The 27,831-nt window shown below is 42.5% G+C and overlaps 1 protein-coding gene across 1 annotated transcript in view; it reads right to left on the bottom strand.

Moving 5' to 3' along the window:
• LOC120531211 (keratin, type II cytoskeletal 8-like) overlaps positions 1-19,926 on the bottom strand; it is a 44,344-nt gene extending 24,418 nt beyond the window's left edge. Inside the window, exons 1-4 of the mRNA XM_039756420.1 lie at positions 19,608-19,926; positions 8,700-8,908; positions 3,110-3,170; positions 1,937-2,032 (exon numbers count right to left, since the gene is read on the bottom strand). Coding sequence (XP_039612354.1) covers positions 1,937-2,032; positions 3,110-3,170; positions 8,700-8,908; positions 19,608-19,814 — 573 coding nt within the window. The 5' untranslated portion in view covers positions 19,815-19,926. The remainder of the gene's footprint in view (positions 1-1,936; positions 2,033-3,109; positions 3,171-8,699; positions 8,909-19,607) is intronic.
• Positions 19,927-27,831: the final 7,905 nt, after the last annotated feature.

Raw genomic sequence — 27,831 nt, 5'->3', positions numbered from 1 at the left:
TGTTTGATTGCACATCACTCTCTTTTAGGTTGCATGATCAATGATTAGATTAAGTTCAGTTGAAACACAGCTAAACAAAGTTATGGCTCCTAATGCAAACAGCTTAGTTGGTAGTTTGTCAGAAATCAACTCATCAAGTGTAAAACCACATTTTTGCATGTATAAGAGGAGAGAAAATACTAATCTAGCCATGATGCAGACTTTGCATTGAGACAGCTGATAGAGAAGCATCGAGAAAAACAGAAAGGTTTGCATATGGTGTTTGTTGATTTGGAGAAGGCTTATGATGGAGTGCCACATCAGGAGGTCTAGAGATGCATGAGAGAGAAAGGAGTGCCAGAGAAGTATGTGAAGATTGTCCAGGATATGTATGATGGAGTGAGATCTCTAGTTAAAAGTAGTGTTGGGGTAAAAGTCAAGATCTCAGTTAAAGTGGGACTGAACCAGGGGTCTTCTTTAAGTCCTCATCTTTTTGATCTGGTTATGGATTTGTTGAGTCGTGGGATAAAAGACCAATCCCTCTAGTGAATGCTTTCTGCTGATGACATTGTGTGGTGTAATGCCAGAAAAAAGGACATGCACTTTTAAAAATAAAGGTGTCAGGGTGGTCCTTTAGAGCAGTGTCATAGAGGAACCATTTTAAGCTCCCAAAAGATACATCCACACAAAGGTTCCAAAAGGAACCTTTATTTATGTAGATCTGCAACAGGCTTGATATAGGAAATAACCATGAATTGAAGGTAGCAGATTTGTAAAACACCACTGGGTCATGATTTTAAAAGGGCCCTCACTGCATACAAAAACACAGACTAAGTCCATGTTTTCCAAATCTGTTGGTGTACTGCCAGGTAGCATACCATACTTTAAATATTTTGCTTTTTTCGTGCAGTAGAATATTTTTCAAATTACAAAGAACCAACTTAACATGCCAAGAACCTTTCCCAGAATGAAATGGTTCTTTGATAAGCAATAGTTCTATGAGGAACCACACAACCCACTAAAGAACCATAAAGTGCCTTTAAAGAACCCTTATTTTTATGAGTGTGGAGAGGAAGTTTGGAGAATGAAGAAGGACTTTTGAAGATAGAGAGCTGAAGATAAATAGGATGAAGACAGAATATATTAATTTTGAATGATAATCAGAATTAAGAAGTTAGTCGTCAGGGAGTGCTATTGAAGAAGGTGGATAAAGTTAAATATCTAGGATCAGTGGTAGCCCAAGATGGAAAATTAGATGCAGAGAGACCCCATAGAGCAATTGGAAGAAAGTATCAGGAGTATTGTGTGATCAAAGAATTAAGGTGAAGGTTAAAGGTAAGGTTTTTAAGACAATGATAAGACCAGCATTGATGCATGGAGCTGAGACATGGGCAGTAAAGGGGGGCAGGAGAAGTTAAATGTGGCAGAAATGAGAATGTTGAGATATATATGTGGAGTTACAATGAAGGACAGAATAAGAAATGAGCCAATCTGAGGTACAACACAAGTGGGGGAGATATCTAAGATAGTACATGAAAATAGGTAGCAGCAGTATGGACATGTGATGCAGAGAGACCATAAATACATGGGCAAAAGAGTGATAGGAGTGGAAGTGCAGGGGAAGAGAAAGTGAGGGAGGCCAAAGTGGAGATGGATGGATGAAGTAAAAGAAGATTTGAAGGAAAAGGGCTTGACTGGCAAGGGTGTGCAGGATCAAGTTGTTTGAAGAAGGTTGATGAAACACTTGAACCCCACATAGAATTAGAAAAAGGTGCAGCGGAAATAGAAGAAGAGAGGGAAAGAGCACACTAGATTAGTATGTGTTGTAGGCTCTGTTTTTCATGATCCAGATGAAATGCTGATCCCATGCTGACATGTTGAATGAAGCTGGCCAAACATGGCTTCTCAAGCTGGCAACTAAACAATGCAGTTAACAAGTCCTCCACCTGCTCCTTACTTCATTGTAGAGTTTCTTCAGGAGGTCCAGCTCATCCATTAGACTGTCTAGCTTCGATTCCAGCTCCACCCTCTGAAGGAATCCCTCATCTACATCCTTAAATGAGGAAAATCAAAACAGATTAGATTGTGGTATAAAAACATTGATAACTCTCCAGTGTATTTCCATAGTTAATAGCCTGGGCAGAGGCAATGTACACATTATTGTTGGAATTATCAAGTGCAACAACTCTATTAACAATTACAACAACTTTTCTGCTTTGCTCCTAAAAAAGAGGATTTAAAATCTCTGCTGCTTGGTGTAACATCTGTTCAGTAGGAAATGTCAATCATCAATCAGAGTATGCCTTCAAGTATTAATTTTAAAATATGTCAATGCTGTATCTTAATAAATACCAAAAACATTTCATCTTCTTAATTCATGGCAGCAGAGTCCTGGCATTAAACTTTACCACAAACTCCATGCGTTTGTGTTCCTATTTTCTCCCTATTGATTTTCTACAGATACTTTCATCTGCTATCACATCCCACAGACGTGCATGCTAAGTTGACTAAATTGGCACGATATGAGAAAGTGTGGGTCTGTGAGCTGTTTAATCCTGCAATATTCTGTGCCCAGTCTAGGGTTGGTCTCACCTTGCTTTTGTGCTCAATGCTTCCAGGATTGGCACTGGCTCCCCAGCATCTAGATCTGGAATAAGCCTGCTTGAAAATGAACGAATACTGCAAGGCATCTGATGATTTTATGTCTGTTCAAATCTTTTGGGTCCTGATTTAAGCTTAGAACCTTTTCCAAGTCTAATGTTTGGTTGAGCTAATAAATTACATAATTAGTGAGATACAATAACAGATATGCCTGCATTATATGCTACCATAACAAGCAAATGCCCAGCCTATAATGACTTTCAGTGCAGGGTCATTATAATTCATTTTTAAATTTGAAATTAGCAAGAATAAAAGCTAGTTCATCACTTGGCCAAAAAAGGACCCAACAGATTAAGTGTAAGATTTTTTACTTCATAGACAACCTCATGAATCATTTTAGCTTTAAAATGCCAACCAATTTATATTAGACATTTAGAAATCCTTATATTGCCTGTTTGAAAGTCTGAAGAAAAAGAAATTATGCTTTCATTCATATTTATATTAGACTAAATTAATAAGAAATAATTACCTTCTTGTTGAATACAAAATCATTTTCCAAGTCATTGCGCTTATTGATCTCTTCTTCATACCTTTTAAAAAAAAGGGTATATTAGCCACAACTTCAGTCTGTGTTAATGCTTTATATATGTGGAACCTTCCTTAGAAACTAATAACAACACTTAAGCACAGTCCTGCATTAGGACCTCCATGTCATAATATCAGCAAAAAAGAGCAAACTATTTTTGTATCAATACAGATCTATGCACTGAACCCAGCTCACCCTGAAATTTCAATTTTGTGCCTGAATAGATATACTGTATATGTATATTTTATACCTTGTCACACATGTGCGAGTAGGGGGACATTGTGTGGACCAAATAAAAATAATTCCACGCCAGGCCAGGGGCGGGCGGGGGGCACTAAACCTTCTCTTTTTATCTCTGAGTCAGGAATGACACTTCCGGTTCCGGCACCCAGAAGAGTGTCACTTCCGGTTACGGCGCTCAGAAGAACGTCGCTTCTGGTTCCGACACACGCTACTAAACCAACAAAGTATCAAATGAGTAAGTACCGCTCCCGAGTTGCCGAGTGGGCGTCAGTTGGGGCATGTCGGGGAAAGCTTGAGTATGCTTCGACCCATTACTCTGTTAAAGGTCCGGGGAAAAATAGCCCCGGGACCCACAGGGTAGAGCCAAGTGTGCCAGGGAACGCATTGAGGACTTACTATGGCTTCCTGGGTGTGGGGACTGCCCCTACATATCCCACAAAGGGCAAGCCCTTTAATAAAGGTGGAAGAAACCCAGGCTGGCAGGCGAAAAAACATAATGGCCTGGACATTTCAACCTGCTAAGGCAACTAAGAAACAGACCATGGCTTTATAGGCTAAGGTGGTTGGTTGGCTACAACCCCATGAAAGATCCATCCATCAAATAGCGGAGCAGGTGGCCTGCGCTTTACTGCTCCGAAGCCTACCAGAAAAAATTGCCCAGCCAGCTTGGGGATATACAGATTTTGTCGTACTAGCCAAGACAATTGAACCCTGAAGGACAGAAACCAGCTTGGGAATATCAGAACGGGACTCGTGTGAACCCGGACGTGCTTGCATCCCTACTACACAGTCCTGTGGCTATATTGTGAAGTGTACTCGAGTGGACCCTGAGGTGTGTAATAAGGCCCTGCAAAGTGACGAAGGGGTCTGCAGAGTGATATGTGGGGAGGTGAGGTGTGCACTCGTTAATCCACTGGCCTGTTCGCATACGAGAGAAGTGCTAATTAATGGGATTAAAGTCATATCTTTGTTTGACTCCGGCAGTAACATTTCCATTGTTGCTCGCCATTTAGTATTACAGCGACAGTGGCGTAAAAATAAAAAACGCATTATCTGTATTCACGGGGATGTCTGATATTATAGAACCGCTGTCTGCTACATATGTCAGGACGGCATAGTAAAAAGGCTGATGGTAGCGGTGATGCAAAATCCTCCGTTCCCTGTAATTCTAGGCAGAGATTGGGCCGACATAAATAGTGGTAATACAGTTGCTTCTTCCCCCCGAAAACTAGGCCTAGTCAAAGACGCTTAATCAGCGCCCTCATCTTCCTCCACGTCGTGTATACAGCTGGCTGGGGAGCAGACCTCAGCCTCTTGTGATGACGAGGAAAACCCTGGGACATCGCAACAAGGCACATCATCAACAAGCGCCCAGATGGATCAGGATGAAACCCTGCCCCTTGAGGTTGAATCTGATCCACTCACAAGCCTGCAAGTTCAATTCTGGCAGACCCCCGCTTCATTTAAAAGGGAGCAGTGGAACGACAACTCCCTTAAGTTTGCAAAAATTGCAGTCGTTCTGATAGACGGCCAACGCACCTCACATCCAATGCCACAGGGTCCTCACTTTGTATTAAATAATGACCTGTTCTTCCGGGTGGCAGAACATGAGGGACAGATGAGGTCACTGTTGTTAGTACCATGGACTTACCGGCGACAAGTCTGTGTACTAGCACATACCCATCTGCTGGGAGCCCATTTGTGCCCCGAAAAAACACTTGAGCAAATTAAGCTCTGATTTTTTTGGCCAGGGATTAACGAGGAAGTCCGCCGCTTTTGTACATCTTGTCCATAATGTCAATTGAGGCGGATTCCAAGGAGGGACCGTGCTCCTCTAGTGCCCTTACACTTAATAGATATCCCTTTTGAACGTATTGGGGTCGATTTAGAGGGACCCCTAGAACCCTCAGCCAGAGGTAATAAATATATAATGGTCCTGGTAGATTATGCTACTCGGTTACCACAAGCTGTTCTGTTGCACTCAGCTGCTTCAAAAGCTATCGCACAGGAATTAGTTCAGGTCTTTGCATGAGTCAGAATCCCTAAAGAAATTCTGATGGATCAAAGGACTCCTTTCACTTCGCAGACATTCAGGGAGACTGCTAATTTACTTCAAATAAAGCATATAAAGACATCAGTGTATCATCCTCAAACCGATGGTCTTGTAGAGAGGTTCAATAAAACTCTCAAACAGATGTTGCATAAAGTAGTCAACGAGGACGGAAGGAACCGGGATCAGCTCCTCCCCCTTATCCTTTTTCATATCAGGAAGTCCCACAGGCCTCCACGGGGTTCTCACTTTTTGAGTTGCTATATGGACGACAACCCCAGGGCATATTAGACGTTTTAAAAGAAGGCTGGGAGGAAGAGGCCCTCCCGTCAACAAATATATTAGAATATATCACACAGTTACATGATAGATTGGAGAAGATTAGACCCATATTGAAAACGCACATGGAAAACTCGCAAGCAGCCCAGGTCCAATGCTATAACCGTGGTATGTCTTTGCTGGAGTTCTGCCCAGGAGATCGGGCCATTGTCTTAGTTCCTACCTCCCAATCCAAATTATTGGCTCATTGACAAGGCCCCTATGAAATTAAGGAGAGGAAGGGGATGGTCGATTATTTGGTGAAACAACCAAATCGTTGACCCAGCAAGCGGATGTATCATAACAATTTGCTAAATCCGTGGATAGACAGGGATTCCGAGCCCTCCTCCGGACAGCTCTGCCCTCTCTTCGCTCATCACATACACCTTAATTTCGGAGATAATCTGACTCACCAACAATGACAGGAGCTCGAAGCAGTTATCCTGTCTATCACTGAGGTAGTCAGTGAAAATCCAGGACGGACCTCCCTGGTTGCGCATGACATTGTGACGAAACCTGGGGTTATAGTCCGAGACCGCCTGTACAGAATTCCTGAGGCAAAAAAGGCAGAAGTGGAGCTGGAGATCAGACACATGCTGGAACTAGGTGTAATCAAGGAAAGTCATAGCCCTTGGTCCTGCCCCATTGTATTGGTCTCTACGCCTGACGGGAGTTGGAGGTTTTGCAATGACTTCCGTCGGCTTAATCAAGTCTCCCAATTCGATGCTTATCTAATGCCACGAGTGGACAACCTCCTCGAGATGCTTGGACAGGCTCAATATTTGACCACACTGGACATGACAGAGGGGTACTGGCAGGTTCCTTCAATGGACTCCCAAAGGTTAAGACCACGTTTAGCACCCCTAGCGGACACTAGCAGCATTGTGTCCTTTCATTTGGGTTACACGAGGCTCCAGCAACCTTCCATTGTCTGGTGGACAAAGTGCTCAGGCCTTATAACTCATACAGTGCTGCCTACCTGGATGACGTGGTCATCTATTCCAGCATGTGGATGGAACACCTACAGCAGGTAAAAGCGGTATTGTGGACACTTGGTGAGGCCGGGCTTCGGATTAATCCCAAGAAATGCTTCTTTGGATTGAGCGAAGCCAGGTATTTAGGCTACCTGGTGGGTCGGGGTACCATGAAGCCACAGTGCTCCAAAGTAGATACCATTTTGAAATGACCCTGTCCACGAACCAAGCGGCAGGTCCAAGCCTTTCTTGGGTTAGTGGGGTACTACTGCAGGTGTGTGCCCCGGTTCTTGGAGAGAGTGGCACCCTTGACTGATTTGACAAAGATGAGGGCCCCAAACATTCTGGTATGGACTGAAAAAAACAGGCACTGCATTTAGTGACTTGAAGCAGGCCCTTACGTCCGCATCTATATTGAAAGCACCTAACTTTTCTTTACCTTTCATCCTCCAGACGGACGCTTCGAACACAGGCCTGGGGGCTGTGCTGAGCCAAAGTGTCAAAGGTGTGGAACACCCCATCATGTTCCTGAGCCAGAAATTGTTGGACTGGGAGACCAGGTATGGGCGATTACTTAGCTGAGGTACTACCTGTTGGGCTGGGAATTCACCCTTGTCATGGACTATGCACCTTTACAGTGGATGGCCCTACACAAGGAGTCGAATCTGCGGGTCACCAGGTGGTTACTTGACCTCCAGCCATACAAGTTTTCGCTTGTTCATCATCTAGCACTCTTCACACCAACGCTGATGCCCTTTCTCGGGTTCATGACCTCTCAGTCAGGGTAACCCAACCCTATGGGTCTGGGCTGATGGGGGTGGGGGAACCTTGTCACACAGCACATGGGAGGCAGCTAAAGGGCTTGAGTAAGGGCAATTCCGAGCCATACTGAGATGTGGCAGAGTGCACTGATTCTTTTTTTCCCTTTCCTGAAGACCCTTCACGGGAAATCCCACCTGGCACTCTTGACGTCACTTCCGGGACCGAGGCTATGGAAAGAGACCTAGCCGGCTCCGGATCCCCTGTGATGTGACATCCGGGCTTGAACCTATGGCTGAAGACCTTCATGAGCCCGACCCCTTTGATCTCACTTCCTGTCTTCCCCTTTAAAAGCCTCCACTTTTTCCCTATTCCCTCAGTTCTGTTTTGGACTTGGTTTTGAGCACATCAGTGATGTATTTATTTAAATGACTTTGCAGCTAGGAAATTAATTATATGGGTGGCTGTCCCAAACCTTTCTATGATTCTGAGTCGAGTTTGTGACAATATATATATTGTGACAGATTAGGGGTTTTTCTCGCACCCTTGCACCCTCAGACACCACGTCAGACACCAGGTAAAAGTCCAATAATGATATTTATTATAATAATAAAGTGCACAAAGCACCCTCCACTCCCAAATACTCAATAAACAATAACCAATAAACCAAATCCTCTAATCTCCCAGACGCTTAGCCACCCTGCCTCCCAACTCAGCTCGTCTGTCTGGGAGCTCCCACAGTCCTTTTATATCCCCCGACCCGGAAGTGTTCCCAATCCAACAGTCCACAAGTCCTTATTCCTTCCGGGTCAGGGTAAACAATGCTTTTTCTCACCCTGGAAGCCCGTCGCTCTTCCTTTGACGAACTTCCGGGTCATAGGGCACGAAGAACTCTTCGGTCCACCCTGCAGCTCCCTCTCGTGGCCCCCATGGCATCCAGCAGGGCGGTGCATAAAAACTCCATTGTCCATGATGCCCTGCTGGTCTTCTGGAGACCTCCATGCTGCAAGGAGGGCTCCACCTGGCGGCTTGGGGGTATTGGCCGGCGTACATGGCCGGCCATATCTTACAATATGAATATTTTTTGCAGTACAGGAGTCACATTTTTTGAAGTTTGCAGTTTACTCTAATCTATATGTTCATATTATATCAGAGGTTACATTTATTTTTTTAATTGGCAGCCACTTACTTGTTCTTGTTTTCCTCTACTAAGTCTTGTACACGGTCCAGTTCCTGTTGTAACTTCTCCTTTTCATTATCCAGAATATGTATCTGTTGCTTCAAATTGCTGCTAAAAGCAGCTACGATCTGATCAATGTTGGACTTGTAATCCTCTTTCTCCTGTAATATTTTGAGCTGGGTCTCCAAAACCTTGTTTTGCTTCTCCAGTGACCTAACCTAAAATAAATGAATATAAGATCAAAATTAATATTAATTAATTGTTAATACTGCAATAAAATGCATAGCTGACAAGGAACTGGGCAAAGCTCCACAGGAAAATTCAAAACTAAAAAAAAAAGACTCAGACTGACAATGACAGAGGAACAGAGCATAATGATATGGAATGACAGGGGCTGCTAGGAGGTAAGAGACACCGCTAATCTGAATGCTAGGAGGAAAACTTCACTAGATACCAGAATGAGAAAAAGAATTCAGGGGTGAAAACCCCCAAAACACTAGAGGGAACTCAACTTCAACTTCAGTGAAACTGACACTAGAAGACCCTCTACTTACACAGAGCAACAGACAAGCCATGGAAGGATGGCCACAATGGATCCTGATCAGTAGCTGGCAGCAGGTGTTCCATATTCAGGTTTGCCAGGACAATGTCACCTGTTTAAGTGTGAGATGCACAGAGGACCCTTTGAATGTACTTTCCTGACCAGCTGTTGAAGTCAGAGCCTGGTTCCCAAGTGGAGACCAGAATTACCATTTTGCCTTTTGAAATACTCAGCTGGAGAACAGCATTTGAAATAGATGAAAATTCAGCTTGGTGTTTCTGTAGCCAAAGTAGACCACCCTTAACATCATACAGTGCATCTGGAAAGTATTCATAGTGCATCACTTTTTCCACATTTTGTTATGTTACAGCCTTATTCCAAAATGGATTCAATTCATTTTTTTCCTCAGAATTCTACACACAACACCCCATAATGACAACATGAAAAAAGTTTACTTGAGATTTTTGCAAATTTATTAAAAATAAAAAAACTGAGAAATCACATGTACATAAGTATTCACAGCCTTTGCTCAATACTCTGTCGATGCACCTTTGGCAGCAATTACAGCCTGAAATCTTTTTGAATATGATGCCACAAGCCTGGCACACCTATCCTTAGCCAGTTCCGCCCATTCCTCTTTGCAGCACCTCTCAAGCTCCATCAGGTTGGATGGGAAGCGTCGGTGCACAGCCATTTTAAGATCTCTCCAGAGATGTTCGATCAGATTCAAGTCTGGGCTCTGGCTGGGCCACTCAAGGACATTCACAGAGTTGTCCTGAAGCCACTACTTTGATATCTTGGCTGTGTGCTTAGGGTCGTTGTCCTGCTGAAAGATGAACCATCGCCCCAGCCAGAGGTCAGGAGCGCTCTGGAGCAGGTTTTCATCCAGGATGTTTCTGTACATTGCTGCTGTCATCTTTCCCTTTATCCTGACTAGTCTCTCAGTTTCTGCCGCTGAAAAACATCCCCGCAGCATGATGCTGCCACAATCATGCTTCACTGTAGGGATGGGATTGGCCTGGTGATGAGCGGTGCCTGGTTTCCTTCAAATGTGACGCCTGGCATTCACACCAAAGAGTTCAATCTTTGTCTCATCAGACCAGAGAATTTTGTTTCTCATGGTCTGAGAGTCCTTCAGGTGCCTTTTTGCAAACTCCAGGCAGGCTGCCATGTGCCTTTTACTAAGGAGCAGCTTCCGTCTGGCCACTCTACCATACAGGCCTGATTGGTGGATTGCTGCAGAGATGGTTGTCCTTCTGGAAGGCTCTTCTCTCTCCACAGAGGACCTTTGGAGCTCTGACAGAGTGACCATCGGGTCCTTGGTCACCTCCCTGACTAAGGCCCTTCTCCCCCGATCGCTCAGTTTAGATGGCCAACCAGCTCTAGGAAGGGTCCTGGTGGTTTCGAACTTCTTCCACTTACGGATGATGGAGGCCACTGTTCTCATTGGGACCTTCAAAGCAGCCGAAATTTTTCTGTAACCTTCCCCAGATTTGTGCCTCGAGACAATCCTGTCTCGGAGATCTACAGACAGTTCCTTTGACTTCATGCTTGGTTTGTGCTCTGACATGAACTGTCAACTGTGGGACCTTATATAGGCAGGTGTGTGCCTTTCCAAATCATGTCCAATCAACTGAATTTACCACAGGTGGACTCCAATTAAGCTGCAGAAACATCTCAAGGATGATCAGGGGAAACAGGATACACCTGAGCTCAATTTTGAGCTTTATGGCAAAGGCTGTGAATACTTATGTACATGTGATTTCTGTGTTTTTTTATTTTTAATGAATTTGCAAAAACCTCAAGTAAACATTTTTCACATTGTCATTATGGGGTGTTGTGTGTAGAATTCTGAGGAAAAAAATGAAATTAATCCATTTTGGAATAAGGCTGTAACATAACAAAATGTGCAAAAAGTGATGTGCTGTGAATACTTTCTGGATGCACTGTAAATTATTTTGTTGACTGATCCACAAGGTATGGGGTTTTAACCTGTTTCTGGTCAAGTCTACAATGACTCAATAGCTGTGGTGATGACTCAGTGGAAGAAGGAGTAGTGAGCTGTGAGGGAGGGAAACAGGAAAAGGTGAAAAAGATAGAGTTTAATTGACTGCTGGACTAGGATGCTGCAGTATAGGTCTATGCATACTGTATATGATAATGAACTGTTATAAAATTCAGAAACAAATGTAAAGGAATGTATTAGAGAACAGTTTTATGATCAACAGTAACTGTCAAAAATGTAAAGAAACGTATTTACTTTAGTTTCACCAGCAGCACAACTAAAAGTCTCTATTTGAATGATAGTCCTTGAAGCATGGCACCTTGCAAAGTGCAGGCTTAGCAAATATAGCGTGTTTCTTTGAACTGTTCACGCTTGTTGCACACAACACATTTGGTAGTTGGTGACTGTTTGCAGTGGATGGCAGAATGTCTCCTGACAGTCTTGACAAGTCAGTTGCCTTATGACGAAGAAATGTCTCCTGGGTAGCAATCTGCATCAGTGCCTATAGGTTCCTCATCATCCAATTAATTGTCACTATCTCGACCCCTGTCATTATCATCAAAATATTCATTTTGAAAGTTGTTTCAAAATATCAGAAGCTTTATACCTTTTTTGCTATCTATTTATAACACTATTTTGCATAGTCTGTGGCACCAAAAATATAACAGATAACAGAGATGTCGCTATAGTATACTGAAATACAAGTTATATCGTACGTCATGCCTTGGCAGGCTCAATGAGATATGATTTAACTCGTACCTCGAGTTCAAAGTGTTAACCTGAAAATGGATGAAACAAAAAAGGAGCTGGCAAGTGCATTTTCTTTAAACAGGATGGGGTCAAAAATACCAGAAGAACTAACCAAACAAAACTACTTAAATTAAAAGTATAGTCAAAATAATGTTAAGCAATGGTCCTAAAACTGGCATGTTTCATGTAACTAACACTAAACTAGTTTGTTTTTTTTATCTTTGATCCATTTTTAACCCAGATTACAATATGCAAGCTTTCAAGGCTGGGCAGGCCCATTCTTCAGGCAAAATGATTACACATTGCCTGAAGAAGGGGCCTGAGCTGCCTTGAAAGCTTGCATGCCGCTTATTTGAATACACCATTAGTTAAGCTGCTCTGAAGCCGCTAATCAGCAGCAGAGCCTCGGTACTCAGCCTACTGATCTGACCTGTAGGAATGGAGGAGATGAATTCAGCATTAAAAAATTATAAAATACTAAAAGAGGTGGGCAAATAGGCAGAGAAGTAAAAGCTTGTATGTATCACACACACCCAGCAAGGTGTGGAGAACATCGCAGAGGAAATCTGCGCAATGCAAATATAAAACAAAGACCTCTAGTCTGGGCTGAATGGCACGGAATGTAAAGCAAGAAACAATTTAAACACCCTTAAAATAACCAAATGGCACATATTTTTAAACAATCGTTAATAATAAGCTGACCTTTGATCAGAGCAAAGAGCAAATTAGTAAAAAGGGGCAGAAACCATCACCTGTTGTTTCTAAGGAAACTAAAATGCGTTAAAGCAGAAAAAACTGCAATGTTACTGTGTTATAAAGTCTTATATTGAAATTTTTATGCAACATGATTTGATTTGGGAATGTTATTAAAATGTGTGACACAGTGGTAGTGCTATTACCTCACACCATGTAGACCAGGGTTCACATCTTTAATGCTCCCTGCACGGAGTTTACATCTTCTCCCAATGTCCACATGGTTTTCTTCTGGGTGTTCTGGTTTCCTCCCACAGTCTAAAGACATACAAGTTAGGTGAACTGTAATTGTGAAATTGGTCTGTGTGTGTGTGTATCCTGAGGTGGACTAGCACCCTGTCCAGTGATTGTTCCTGCCTTGCAACCTATGCTTTCTGAGAAAGGCTGCAGCTTACCTGCAACCCAACTCAGGATAAGTGGGATTGGAATACAGATGGTTCAACTGTTTCAACAGAATTGTCAGAATTAGTCGTTAAAAGGCTATCCTTCCTCACTCAATGGTATCACATGATATAGCCAGACAATAGCCATCATCAGCTTACAAAGCTTCAACAGTTGCCATCATCCTGCAGATTTTTGTCCCAAGGCTCAAAATAAACAAATTAAAAATAAATTTTGTCACACCCTCAGAGGGTCATGCTCCTCTGTGATGGCAGACTGTCTGTCGAGGGGCAATAACTGGAGAAGAAGCCCAAGAGCGGCAGGTAAGGGGGAGCAGACACAGCACTTAGAAGAGCACTTTGATTGGACATCGTGTCCAGGTTCCTGGAATGCATCAGCTTGGATCAACCCGACGATCCTTGGAATTGACCCTGGACTTGGGTTGGCTTGTGGTGGGATGGTATGGCATATGGGTTACATCTGGCCCCAGGTGAAGGAGAGCTGGGTGGTGTGAATGCAGGAACAAAGGGACAAACATTTGGAAGAGTGTGGCATTGCTGAAGGCCTGAGTGGTGGCAGAAACAGTGCTGAAGATGCCAATGGTCTTTTTTAGGGCCACCTCCTTTAAAATTGGCATTAAGAGGCTAATTTAATTCCTCCATCTCTTGCATCCGCAGGTCATTATAATTTATTCCCAGTATCAAAGGTATTTTGGACTCTAATGGCTGTCAAGGCTCAGATGAACTTTGATTAGTTTTTTTGCATTGTACTGTTAGGATTCAATATTGTTATCTAAAAGAAATCCTAGGTGTGTGTTCTGAGTGTAAACATTTCTTGTCTTTTGGCTTATTTCCTGCATGTCTGGAATGATGCTTTCTGTTTGTCCATATTTGCTCAAACAAATTTCCATCTGGGATGCCAAATACTACCTTATCACCTACATGGTGTGTCCCTGCTAGTGAACTATGGCACTTGAAGCCATTTATACCTTGCATAGAGGGATTTCTTCTGGGTCAGATTCTCTTTAAGGGACAGCAAGCCTACACTTATATATTTCCCTTCCAAAACCCCCCCACCCAAAGCTCACTAATGCCTGTCTGTCTTTCTTTTAAAATGGTGGTCACATATTAAGTTCTCCCATCTGATGTTATTTTCAAAAAGGCCTGCCTATTACTTTACTTCTATCTTCGAGTTGAAAAAGGGTCCATATATGGCCCAATGTAATGTAACCATCAATAGGCTCTTATCAAACCAGCTAAATCCAGTTTAGGGTTGTTAGGTCTGGCAGAGTCAATACCTTTTGAATAGCACAATGCCTGGTCCACATAGCGTATATATGTAAGGGCCAGCACCCTGAAGGCACCACTTTTATCCTGCCTTCACTTGTGCAGTTTATCAAAAGTACGGCTCCTCTGACAGTAATTCCTGTCAAGCCCACAAAGGACAGTTTGTTTCTGAATAGTTAGGCATTTATGTTAACCTGGTTATCTGACGTAATGTTATGAAGAGCAATATTTTATTTACACTATATTAATACAGCAAAGTACAGGCAATGCTTTTGTATGTTACAGAATCTGCCTTGTGAAAGATGCTATATAAAGATTTTTCTGTTTATATTCATTATTTGAGCTGTCAACAAAGTATTGGGCTTGTCATGTTTAATCATGCATCAGTTTTATAGTTCTTGGCTTTAATTTGCTATAATAGGTTTCTGTTTGACTGTAACTTCTCATCGTGACAAAGCTGGCAGCATTGCAAGAATTATACGAGTCCCCTTGTGGTAGACCACCAGGACTCTCTGCACTTTGACTATCAGACAAAGATCAGTGTGGAGGATGCAATTATCCACCTGCTCCACAAGGATTATACTTACCTGGACAAAGCTGGCAGCACTGTGAGGATTTTGTTTTTTGATTTCTCCAGCAAATACCATCCAGCCATCCCTGTTAAATGCTAACCTCAGAGATTTTCAAGTGGATGAGCCTCTGCTGTCCTGGATAATGGACTATCTGTCAGGTAGACCACAGTTTGTGAGACTTAAGGACTGGGTTTTTTTATGTGGACGAGAGCAACACTGGAGCACAACAAGGAAAGGTCTTGTCTCCTTTTCTCTTCAGTCTGTACACCTCCGACTATAAATATAATACCAAGTCATGCCACCTGCAGAAATTCTCAGATGATTCTGCACTTATGGGGTGTATTGATAAAGGGGGTGAGATGTCTGCAACTTAACATCAGCAAAACCAAGGAACAAATTATTTACTTTTGGTGCACCAAAGAGCCTTTATGCCTGGTCCTATTCAGGGAGAAGATGTAGAGGTGGTCCACTCCTACAAGTACTTAGGGGTCCAAATCAATGACAGGTTGGACTGGGCTCATACCACAGAGGAACTATATAAGAATGGGCAAAGTGAGTGGTTTTTCTTTAGGAGACTATGTTCCTTTAATGTGGGCAGTGACATCCTTTACATCATCTGTAACTCGCCAGTGTGATTTTCTACACAGTGATGAGCTATGCTGGTCACATCACTGCAACAGAGGCCTACCAAATTAACAAGCTGATTAAAAGGGCATGCTCAGTTATGGAATGTACTTTCAAACTACTAGGCGTAGTTGAGAAGGAAGGAATTCAAACAAAACTGAGTGTCATCATGAACAATGCTTCACTTCCTCTCTCTGACACACTAGCACTGATGACTTCCAGCCAAAAAATGATACAGCTCAAGTTTACCAAACTACTGGGGATTTTTTATGGCAACAGCACAATACCTGAATAATGCCTCACTGAGACTGACAGCCAAGTCAGAACTTTTCCTTTTAAATTCCTTCCTTTTTAGTCATTCTGGTGTGCGTATGTCAAAGTCAAAGTCAAAGTGTGTGTGTGTGCGTGCGTGCATGTATGTGTGTGTGTCTATCTAATTTACTTAAAATCAAAATTTCCTCCTGGGAACAAATAGTTCTATCTAAGGGGCCACCACTTAACACCTCATCATTTACAATCATTGTGAAAATTTGTTTTAAATTCTCAATACTTACTAAGTAATGTGGCATTATGTAAAATGATGAAATTATAAGAAGATTATCAATGAGACTGTAGGTTTGTTTAGATAAACAATTCAGGGACCAAGTCATCTACTGACATAAATTAAAGACCAAGTGCTCTGGGCTTCCTGATACACACGTTTCTGTGTGCTTATGTATCACTTACTGTATTTACCTGTGATCCCTCAGTGTTTATAAAATGATTTCCTATATGATCATAAACTTGTATATCTTAGAGATCCTTGTAATGATCACATTCTTGGTATTTAGTAAATGAAAGCAAATACCTGAAATTCAGGTCTGGCAACTGAGAAAATGTTTCATTATTTAGTATTTAAAAGGTGAAGGTAGTTCAAATTGAACTGAATTGAAACTGTGTGTCCTGCATCCCTTCACTTTAGCCTTAGAAAGACGACTGTTGGGCAGTTTGCTAATAATGATATTGTTTCGGTAGATGTTTAAATGGAACACTAACTGATTAACAAGAGGTTCAAATGTGTTTTATGAGAGTAAAGTTACCACACGGGGCATCAGTAGATAGATAGATAGATAGATAGATAGATAGATAGATAGATAGATAGATAGATAGATAGATAGATTGCATATTGTAATCTTTTTAGTTAGTCAATAAAAAGTGGCATTTTATTTGACTTCTCATTGCATCCATGAGGATTAATAAAGTATATAAAAAAAATCTGTGTATATATATATATATATGGGTGGCAGTCGGTGTGCTTAACTGAGTGTTGTATGCCAAGAAAGAGGTTGATCGGGTGCACTAATGCTCTTTCTCGATCCCATACAGATCCCCAGAAGGGAAACCGCTCTAACTCCTCCTCCTCCAGTTCCTCTACAGACTCCACCTCTGGCCACAACCTCTGACATCACTTCCAGCAGAGGACACACCTCTTCCCCCTTCCTGCCTATAAAAACCTGCCAGCCCCCTCTCCCTGACAGACTCGTATTGGACACAGTCCTTGTGACTACTCATTTTGTTAAAAAGCCTATTTCTTTGCAGTTTTGTTTTCAAGTATATGGGGTGGTCCCCCTCAAACCTTCTGCCTCTCTTTTCCTTTTGTTACTATATATAATATATTAGTAGCTAGAAATCCACAAAGGGGGACAATGAGTTACATATCTTATATTGAATTTAAGATAGAATAAAAACTAAATAAAAAATATATATACACACACAGTGGTCAGTGAGTGCATATACGGTGAAGCTCTTCTTGTTCATTGGTACAGTATTTCAAATTGCTTCAGATTTGAGCGTTAATCCCCGTCGACATTTCAATCCCAATTTTTTACAGTAGATGGCGCTAAATAACCATCTTCTAGATATCGACGTGCCCAAGAAACTGGGAATAAGTTTCAAGAATGGCTCATCGGAGTGCTTTGATGTGTCCCGATAAAGAGAAAAAATAAAAGCAAAAACTGTAAAAGGTAAAACCGAAGTAGCAGTTTATCTTCCTTCTTCTTTCTTTCTAAATCAAACGACCCGCTTTTAAACTTACATTTAATCTAAACTGTTTTATGCAAACTTGCTTGGCTTTAACATTTTCATTAAAATATTTTACTTTCTATATGACAGATTTAATAAATTTATGATCGGAACTAACGGATTTGTTAAAATTATTGTGTGTTACACATTGTATTTGTTTATTAGTTATTTTCCAAACAAACCCGATTATTTTAAAAAGCTTGATGTTAAGATGTCTTGTATTACCGATACATTTAATAAACTCGCAGTAATGCCCGATTTTCAGAGCTAGTCAATACTTGATATTAAATATGAATAATAATATCTAATAATATAACAATAATTACAAATAATATTAGGTAACTCCCTTTAACTTCCTCTCACGAGTGTCTAAGAGTTTTGACACCATATTTTAAATACAAATAAAAATGTGCAACAAAATTTACTAACACATGTCCTTTTTTCGTATAAACTTAGTCGCTTTAATGCTAAAAAGTAAATAGTTTACCTTTAGACAGACTCTCATATTTCAAAGAGCCGGTAATTTAAAAAGTAATGTTATGCATAACATCATTTTTGGATTAATATTATGGTCATTTATGAACTGAACAGCGTTAGTATTTTCAAATCCTTAGTAATTTAGTTTTTACTAACACACGGACACACGTCAGAGATCTGTGGTAACTTAATTAATATCCGATGTTTTTCAATGTTCACTTTAAAATAATATAAAGACGATGCCATTAAGATAATAAAACTAACATTTTTACGAGCTTTTTTGGCCAGTCGCCATGGTGTCTGTGATTTTTGGTGTAGACCGACGTTGTCCTCCCGGTGATCGCGTGGGTTTCCAGTGCTGGACTGCTGCACTGTGCTGCCACTCGTGATCGTGGTTAATGTAAAGGGGGATTGAGAACAATTCTTTATGTCACGTCACCCGCTAAGTAAAGACCTTAACAATCGCGATGTGAAATCGTACCGACTTGGCGACTGTGCCACAAGAAGCAGAGTGCAAGGCAAAATTACAACTGGTCATAGAAATGCAAATGAAAAGCAAGTCAACAAGATCCGAGCAATGTGCCAGTGCGTTTCCCTGTATATTTTCTAATATGATAAAATGCTCTAAATTTGCAGGAAGAAAAATGACTCCGCACTGCAATAAGGTCTTATTGCCAGCTTTTGAACCACGGAGGTGCCCTGGATTGGGAGACGAGTTGCCACATTAGATAATGTTTTCAGGTGCCATTTAAATCAGTTAAGGTGTGGCTCGATAACCACACAGAAAGAGTCATATTTATTTGCAAATTAATTAAATTACTCATACATCACACTATAATGGGAATAAACACGTAGGCGCCTTTTTAGCATGCACATTTTTTTTAAATAACACATTAAGTAATTCACAAAGTGCACCTAAGATAGCCCGTAACCCTAAACTCCAGTAGACGCTGCTTTGCAAAATCGAAAGATTTTACTTGTGTTAAAAAAAAGTGATGGAGGAAACCAATATTACTCATGGCTCCTTAGACGATCAGGTGTTTAAAAATGTCAGTAAACACGACATTAAGTAGCTCTGATGACACAAATCAGGCGAAACTGCCCGGTTCCAAATCCCCCCTCCGCCGCCCCTTATCCTTCGCACTTCGCTACTTGACTGTGAACAGCCGGCAAGTCAAGGTGACCGTATTGGACTTTACTTAGACGCAAGCGAAATAAAAAAAAACCCGATGCACAGATGTCAGGGATGTACTGCACCTTAAAAGCAATTACAGACGCACTACAGAATTTCCCATATCAACAGAGACTACTTTTTTAAACTGAATTTTCGGCTGCTTCTAGAAATCTGCTTTCGTACACTCGTTCGACAGCATAGCATCCTGCTTTCCCACCTGTCCGACTGCACTAAACAAGCAATTCAAGCTACCGATGATGCGATGTAAGTGACAAGCCAACTAATCAACTGACCTTGTCAATGTAATTGGCGAATCGGTTATTCAATCCTTTAATTTCTTCTTTTTCCTGCTTTTTAATCTCGTGGATCTCTGGGTCAATCTGTTGAGCGGGGCTGTTAGAAACGAGGATCCCTGCGGAAGACGGCGTCCTGTACAGGCGACTGGCGCGATTTAAGGGGGACGAGTAAGAGAAGCTGCTGAAGTTCCGCGCACCGTCCATCTTCGAGCAGGCAGCTTATTGGCAAGTGGTATGGTGGATGATCACAGCAATGGCATCAAGGTTAGATGTCTGCATCTAAAAGCCTCGGTGCTCCTCCTCCCCATCCAAAAAAAAAATCACACCTGCCTGCTGAGTAACTAAGAGACACATGTCACTTGGGGCGGCGTCGCGCGCCCCTCCCCTTCAGAGCGTGTGTGTGTGCGTGTGCAACAGCTTACCTGGAAAGTGGGATCCGGCTTATGCGGAACCAGATAAAATCTACACGGTGTATGCAGCAGAGAGAAAGAAAAAAAATCAGCTCTCAATGCAAGAAGACACAAACCAGTCTGGCCAGGTTTGTCCATTGTCCTTTTCCAAAGTATCACCTGATAATACAGTATTTTTGCTTGTCTGTGCCAGATCTGAATATGCAATTAGTCGTGATTATATACTGTATTTACTGTATATATGTTTGTGTGTGTGTGTGTGTGTTTGTGATCCAGTTCTCTTAGCTGATAAGAGGGACTTCCCAACACATATACCACAGGAAAGCCAGGACCCAAATTTAGGAACTTACCCCACATCAAGTGCAGAAATCATGTATTTCAGTCAGCTCAAGTGAGTATTTGGCCATTTGACTGTTTAAGTGTCTGTTCCTCCTGGTGCCCTTATTCTATTCAAGCCACCCTACATATACTGTATATATAAGACTATACACTATCAGTACATACTGTACATGTATAAATATAGTTTACGCAGATACCGTATATGTTATTTACATATTAAATAAATGGACAAACATGAGAGAGTGATGGGTCTCTTACTGAGCACCTGCTCATGGAATTGTTATTAGCACACTTTCCATTTTCTTCACTAGAATGGAGGAACACTGCTCAGAAAAGGACTGCTGTCACTGACACTCTACCATTGACTCATCCCTTATGGACTACAAACAGTGAAAGCTTCATGTCATCTGACAGTGTTCTCATTCAAGCATCAGTCCTCAGCCCAAGCAAATGGTACTCTTAAAGGAGAAGATCATATCCCATCCCATGGCTTGTTGGTGACAAACTGCAGCACTCAACCACAAATTGTTAAAATGTTCCTGGCAGCAAGATCTGGTGATTAAACGTTTTCTTCTGGTTGGATCCTTAAACTGTTTCACATCATATATATGCAGTGGTGTAGCTAGCTTGCTGAAGGCCCCTGTACAGTGCTCTGAGGTGGGCCCCTCCTGTCTAGTATAACTCTTAGTGATTTATTCGCAACTACTTCCTAGGGGCCGGCTGGGCAGTGGCATCCTTGACCGTGTTTCTATCACATACTGGTGGCAAATAAACCAGCTCTCTAAATGAAATTTTGTAATAACGTTTTAAATCTCTTTATTACAGCCGCTGTAAGTTAACAAACATAAAATAAATTGTGGAAATGGAATATGAGAGGTGTGGGTAGTAGTACTAGTACATATGTAAAATGTTGACCTGCTTACTTTTCCAAGACAACTTTGTGAAAGAAGATGATTAAAATATGATGTAAGCTAAAAAGTAGAAACTATTCTGTGCTATAAAATTAATAAAATGGGAGGATATTACTACACAGTCGACCTGTTTTACACAAGTTCTGAGAAAATGGACATCATAAAGTGTTCACGCTCACAAATCCTCACGGTGATGACACTAATACACTTAAGCCATACTAAGGTACACAATAAAACAGATTACAGATTTGCTAAACTGTTAAAGCTTACAAAAATGGAACTGACTGACAAGTCACTAAACATATTACAGTAATCCCTCCTCGATCGCGGGGGTTGTGTTCCAGAACCCCCACGATAGATGAAAATCCGCAAAGTAGAAACCATATGTTTGTATGGTTATTTTTATATATTTTAAGCCGTTATAAACTCTCCCACACTGTTAACATTATTAGAGCCCTCTAGACATGAAATAACACCCTTTAGTCAAAAGTTTAAACTGTGCTCCATGACAAGACAGAGATGACAGTTCTTTCTCACAATTAAAAGAATGCAAACATATCTTCTTCTTCAAAGAATGCGTTTCAGGAGCAGAGAATGTCAGAGAGAGCGCGCGAGACAGAAAAGCAAACAATCAAAAAATCAATACATGCTTTTGGGCTTTTAAGTATGCCGAAGCACCTCGATAAAGCGGCATTTTTTAGAGGAGCGTCTGTATCTTCTAAGCAAACAGCCTCTGTGCAAACAGACCCTCTGCTCACACCCCCTCCGTCAGGCGCAGAGAATATCAGAGAGAGTGAGAGAGACAGAGAAAAGCAAACAATCAAGCACCGCGCAGGAAGCAAATCTTATATCATTGAGGCGTTTTAGTTAATATGTAATACATGCTCTGATTGGGTAGCTTCTAAGCCATCCGCCAATAGCGTCCCTTGTATGAAATCAACTGGGCAAACAAACTGAAGAAGCATGTACCATAAATTAAAAGACCCATTGTCCGCAGAAATCCACGAACCAGCGAAAAATCCGTGATATATATTTAGATATGCTTACATTTAAAATAAGTGATAGAGTGAAGCCGTGAAAGTCGAGGCGCGATATAGCGAATGATTACTGTACTTCTAAAATCACTACTACTTTAAAATATCACTTGTGTGCCTTCTATTGCGCAACAGTCTCAACAACATTTGACATGTCAAGTTGTCTGGCACTTTTTGATTCACAGTACAGTCAAAGCACTAAGTCTGTCTTTTTGATGGGTTTTAACTTAAAGAATGATCATTCACTTGCAGCAACAGTCACTGGTATAGTCAGCAATAACGTACAAGCCATGCAAACATCACTGAAAGTGGACAACAGTGCATAGTGGTCTATGAGCAACAGTTCAGCGACTCCAGAAACAGTCAACTTGGTTGACAGAATGGATTGAAAACATGCACGAAATGACAACAATTGAGTGCAAAATGCTGGTGAAATGTTGGTACTATAGCGTTCAATGAAAAGATTGGCAGCAGCATACAATTCGTAGTCAGCCATCCAGGTCAGAGTTGATGGGAACAAGACATTGAACTTTAAAGACACTGCATCAAAAATGTGAAATAGCTGTTTTAGTTCAGTTATTACATTTTTTTTTAAATCTATATGGCCCCAAGTGGGCCCCCCAAGCTTGTAGGCCCTTGTGCTTTGCAAAATCTGCACAATCCATTGCTATGCCAATGTATGCAGTATATGCATAGTATGATATGGTAGTGCTGTGCCAGTGATCCCCACTTCTGTCCAAATGGATTCTTGCCGTTTTATATTGCTGCTTTAGGTAGCTTATTCTTCCTAAAGATCTGCTTGCTGCTGACAATCTAGTCAGAACATGCATGCGACCTTGGCAGATTGTTGTTTTTCTAGGCTGCTCTGCAGCTGGCTCTGAAACTGGTCACTTGCTTGATAAAAATGCCATCTTATACTGTTGGAGACATATCCTCAGGCTGATGCAATTAATCAACACCATTATAATGCATACACAGATATTAGATTAGATTATTCTTTATTTATTCCCAAAGAGAAATTAAATTATATAGACACGAGTGAGATGGAAGGACTGGTGAGAGAGCACCTGTGGGGCGTTACCTCTCCTGGGATTATGGAGGACAGCTCTCCTGGGCAGCGGTATCACCGTGGGTTCCTCCAGGGCATACAGGGAGTGAGACTTTCATGCAACCCGTTGGTTCCTATCAGGGCTGCTGGGGGAGTTGCAGAGTCCAGCAAAGTATTTCCATTACACCTGGGAGTGATTCCAGGTAATGCTGATGAATCACCTGGAACACTCCCAAGACTTGTTTAATAGGAGTCAGCTACTGCTAATTGGGAGTGAGAGTCCAGAAAGGGAGTGGTGGCGGATAGCGACAGAAGACAACCTATGTTGTGTTGAACTGTAATTTAGATCACTGTTGTAACAGTGGGAAATAAAGTGGAGTGGTTCCCACAAGAATGAATAATAAAATTGCATGGTGTGTGGTAAAAGTCTATGCCTCTGCCTGCTTGTGTCAGGTAAGGGCAGCTCTGTATATACCCCTGTTTCCTATATATGTATATATATATATATATATATATATATATATATATATATATATATATATATATATATATATATATATATATATATATATATATATATATATATATATATATATATATATATATATATATATATACAGTACATAATACATAATAAAGCACAAAACAAGCATAAAGATTTGGGGTTTTTAGCCCTGTATACTGTAAATCAAGGTCAGATATTTTCAACTCAAAAGTTATCAGACACATTAGGGGGGACAGACGGACAACTTATGGGGTCGAACCGGAAATGAAAATAGTGGGATGCTGGGAAAAATCGTGGTGATGGATGGGTACCTGATGTCATCAAACAGGGACCAGAGGGTAGAAAGGGACCGGAAGTGTTGTGGTTCTTTAGTCATCTAGGCGAGATTATGGCGGCGGTGCTTCGTTCTTTCTGAGGAAACAAAAAGAGAGAGGTTAGCACGACTTGTTGCGGTGCACGACGGGTCCTTAAACTGCTCCCCATACGCTCATGTGTGACATGACCCCGCCCCTCCTTCAGCCCAGACCCATCGGGTCAGGCAGCACAAACTGAGAGGTCGTGAACCCATGAGAGAGTGTCAGCATTGGCATGGCGGTTACCTCGGCGATAAGTGACGGTGAACTTGTATGGTTGCAAGTCCAAAAACCACCTAGTGACGTGAGGATTCAAGTCCCTGTGAAGTGCCATCCATTGGAGGGCAGCATGATCTGTCACCAGGATGAACTCCGGGCCCAGCAGGTAGTACCGCAGGTGAGTTACCGCTCACTTCATGGCCAAGGTTTCACGTTCCACCGCTGCATACCTTGTCTCACAGTCCAACAGTTTCCAGCTCAGGAAAATTATGGGGTTCTCGACACCATTGATGCTTTGGCTCAGCACGGCACCTAGACCTGTGTCCGAAGCATCAGTCTGGAGAAGAAAATGAAGAGAAAAATTAGGTGTTCTCAAAACAGGTGCCGTTGTGAGGGCCATTTTCAAGTCACTGAATGTCCATTCTGTCAAATCGTTCCATATCACATGCAAAGGGGCTCTTTTCATTGTCAAATCTGTCAAGGGAGCGGCCCTCTCTGAAAACCGAGATCCAAACTGGCAGTAGTAACTCATTACTCCTAAAAAGGCATGCACTTGATTCTTGACTATCGTACTAGGCCATTCAAGGATTTTATTTTGGAGTGCTGTGGTTTAACCAGTACGCCTCCTACCAGGGAGCCCAAAAATTTGGCCTTGTTCAAACCGAAGTAACACTTCCAGGGATTGATATGTAGCCCGGCTTTTATTAGGAGGATGGCGTAAACCTGAAGTACATGTTCCTTCCAACGTCATCAACGTAGGCGGTACAATAGGACTGGTGGGGCCTTAGCACTCTATCTACCAATCGCTGTAAGGTTGCTGGTGCCCCGTGCAACCCGAATGGAAGGACCTTGTATTGTCAGTGTCCACTAGGGGTGCTAAATGCCGTTTTTTCTGTTGGGGATGCTGTTAAGGGAATTTGCCAGTATCCCTTCGTCATGTCAAGAGTAGTCAAGTCCCCAGCCTCTTGAGGAGCATAGGCTAGGCATTAAATTTGGAGACCTGATTAAGACGTCTAAAGTCGTTACAGAATCTCCACGACCCATCTGGTTTAGATACCAGGACGATGGGACTGGACCAGGGGCTATGACTTTCTTCGATGATGTCCATGTCCAACATCCTTTGAACCTCTAGCTCCACCTCAGCACGTTTCACCTCTGGGAGACAATAGGGCCGTTCCTTGACTACTACCCCCGGGTCTGTCACTATGTCGTGCTGAATCAGCGAGGTCCAGCCCGGTGCTTGACTGACCACTTCCGGGACAGACATGATCGCACTTTCAAGCTCCTGTCGCTGGTGGGGGGTTAAATTGTGGCAAAGGTTAAGTTTGGCTTTATCTGAGAAAAGGGAAAGGGTAGGGCTGGGAAGAGGGCATTCTTCCCTGTCCCTCAATGGCTTCAATAAGTTAATATGATATACCCGCTTGCTCGGCCGATGATTTGGTTCACTCACCAAATAGTCAACGAGCCCTTTTCTCTCTTTAACCTCGTGCAGACCTTACCAATGGGTCAGCAATTTCAAATGAGAAGTGGGCACTGGCACCATTACAGGGTCTCCTGGCTGAAATTCGCGCAGGGAGGAATTTCTTTTGTAGTTCCGGGCCTGCGCTGCTTGAGCCCTGGACGTGTTCTTTAAGCAGGGGTTGAATTTTCTCTAATCTATCGCATAACTGTTAGATGTTAGAGGAGGGAAGTGCCTCCCCTTCCCAACCTTCTTTTAGCACATCCAAAACACCCCGGGGTTGGCGCCCATAGAGAAGTTCAAAAGGGGAAAACCCTGTGGAGGCTTGTGGCACCTCCCGGTAAGCGAAAAGCACTAGGGGTAAAAGTTGATCCCAGTTCCTACCGTCCGCGCTGACTACCTTGCGGAGCATCTGTTTGAGGGTCTGGTTGAACCTTTCCACCAACCCATCCATCTGAGGATGATAGACGACGTTTTAAGATGCTTAATGTGGAGTAACTTGGCAACCTCCCTGAACGTATCCGAAGTAAAGGGTATACATTGGTCTGTAAAGACTTGTTTGGGTATGCCCACTCGGGAAAAAAGCCCTACTAATTCCCATGCAATATTTTTTGTATTAGCGGCCCGCAGGGGAACCGCTTCTGGATATCGAGTTGCATAATCGACCATAACTAATATGTATTTATGGCCTTGCACCGAAGATCCTACCAGATCGACACAGATCGTCTCAATGGGCACGTCTATAAGGGGAATCAGGACTAGAGGAGCGATCTCTTCTGGGTATCTGACATAGCTGACAGACTGGGTAAGACTGACATCAATGTCAGACCTCCTCATTGATCCCGGGCCAATAGAACCGAAGCTTCAGTCTCTCCAATGTCTTCTCAGCCCCGAGGTGGATGCCTAAGAGGTGGGCGTGAGCTAGTTCGCAGACCTCCCACCAGTAGGTCCGTGGGACTAACATCAACTTCCGTACCTTACCTTCATGTTCCGTAACTCGATATAGCAGATCATTTTCCATGACAAAGTAGGGTCCTGGTGGTGTGGAATCTACTGACAATATGTCGTCTACAGACACGATGGCATTCCAGGCAAACTTCAGAAAATCTGTTCTCTTTTAAAGGACGCCAGCATAGACCAAAACTGATAATCCATGCCGGGTCAGGTGTCTGGCCTGGGGTAGCACCCATCCAACCTGGAACCTCATCCAGTTGAACTTCCGGGTCAAGGTCCATCGCTGAAGAGGGCTCCCCCTAACCACCCAATGTCATCTATAGTCACTGAGAAGCACGTCGTGGGAGCAGCTGGGAGGGCCCCTTGACCATCCATAATCAGACCCAACCTAGGTTTAGGAGTAGTCGCTGCTCTCTACTGCACTTACTTTCCGACCAGCCTTTTCCCAGTATAACCGAAAAGAGGGGCTCGGGTAACACAGTGACGAGCAGTTGTTTTGGATTCCCCTTCCAGGTTATGAAGCACTTTGTGGACCTGTAAGACCTGGTCTCCCCATGCACACAAGTTACGCTCGCTCTTTGAGTCACCCACTGTCGCAGTAGAACATAATGGTGAGCAACAATGGTAATGTTACTCCCGGAGTCAAAAAATGCCATAACCAAGTACTCATTTATCAACACCACTCCTGTATTTAAACAACGCAGCGGGGCGGGTACCCTGTCTTTTGGCTTCACCGGATCCTCCGCAGCATGACAGGTGGGCTCAGGGGTTGTGACACGTCCCTGTTGGATCCCGCAAGCCAGCTTTTCTGACCCCCTAAGTTTGGTCACTGCCAGTTGTTGCTCTAGGACCTTCAGAAGACCATTCATATCTTTGAAAGGGTGTCTGCGGACCTGCTGGGTGAGATAGTCCGGCATGGCATTGACTAACCCCTCACAGACTACCTGTTCAACCACCTGGCGAGCCTAGTTGACATCTGGCCTTAGCCA

This window comes from Polypterus senegalus, chromosome 6 (assembly GCF_016835505.1).
Source record: "Polypterus senegalus isolate Bchr_013 chromosome 6, ASM1683550v1, whole genome shotgun sequence".
Taxonomy (NCBI): Eukaryota; Metazoa; Chordata; class Cladistia; order Polypteriformes; family Polypteridae; genus Polypterus; species Polypterus senegalus.
The sequence above is the reverse complement of the archived record's forward strand: the minus strand, read 5'-3'. Positions and strand labels throughout refer to the sequence as shown.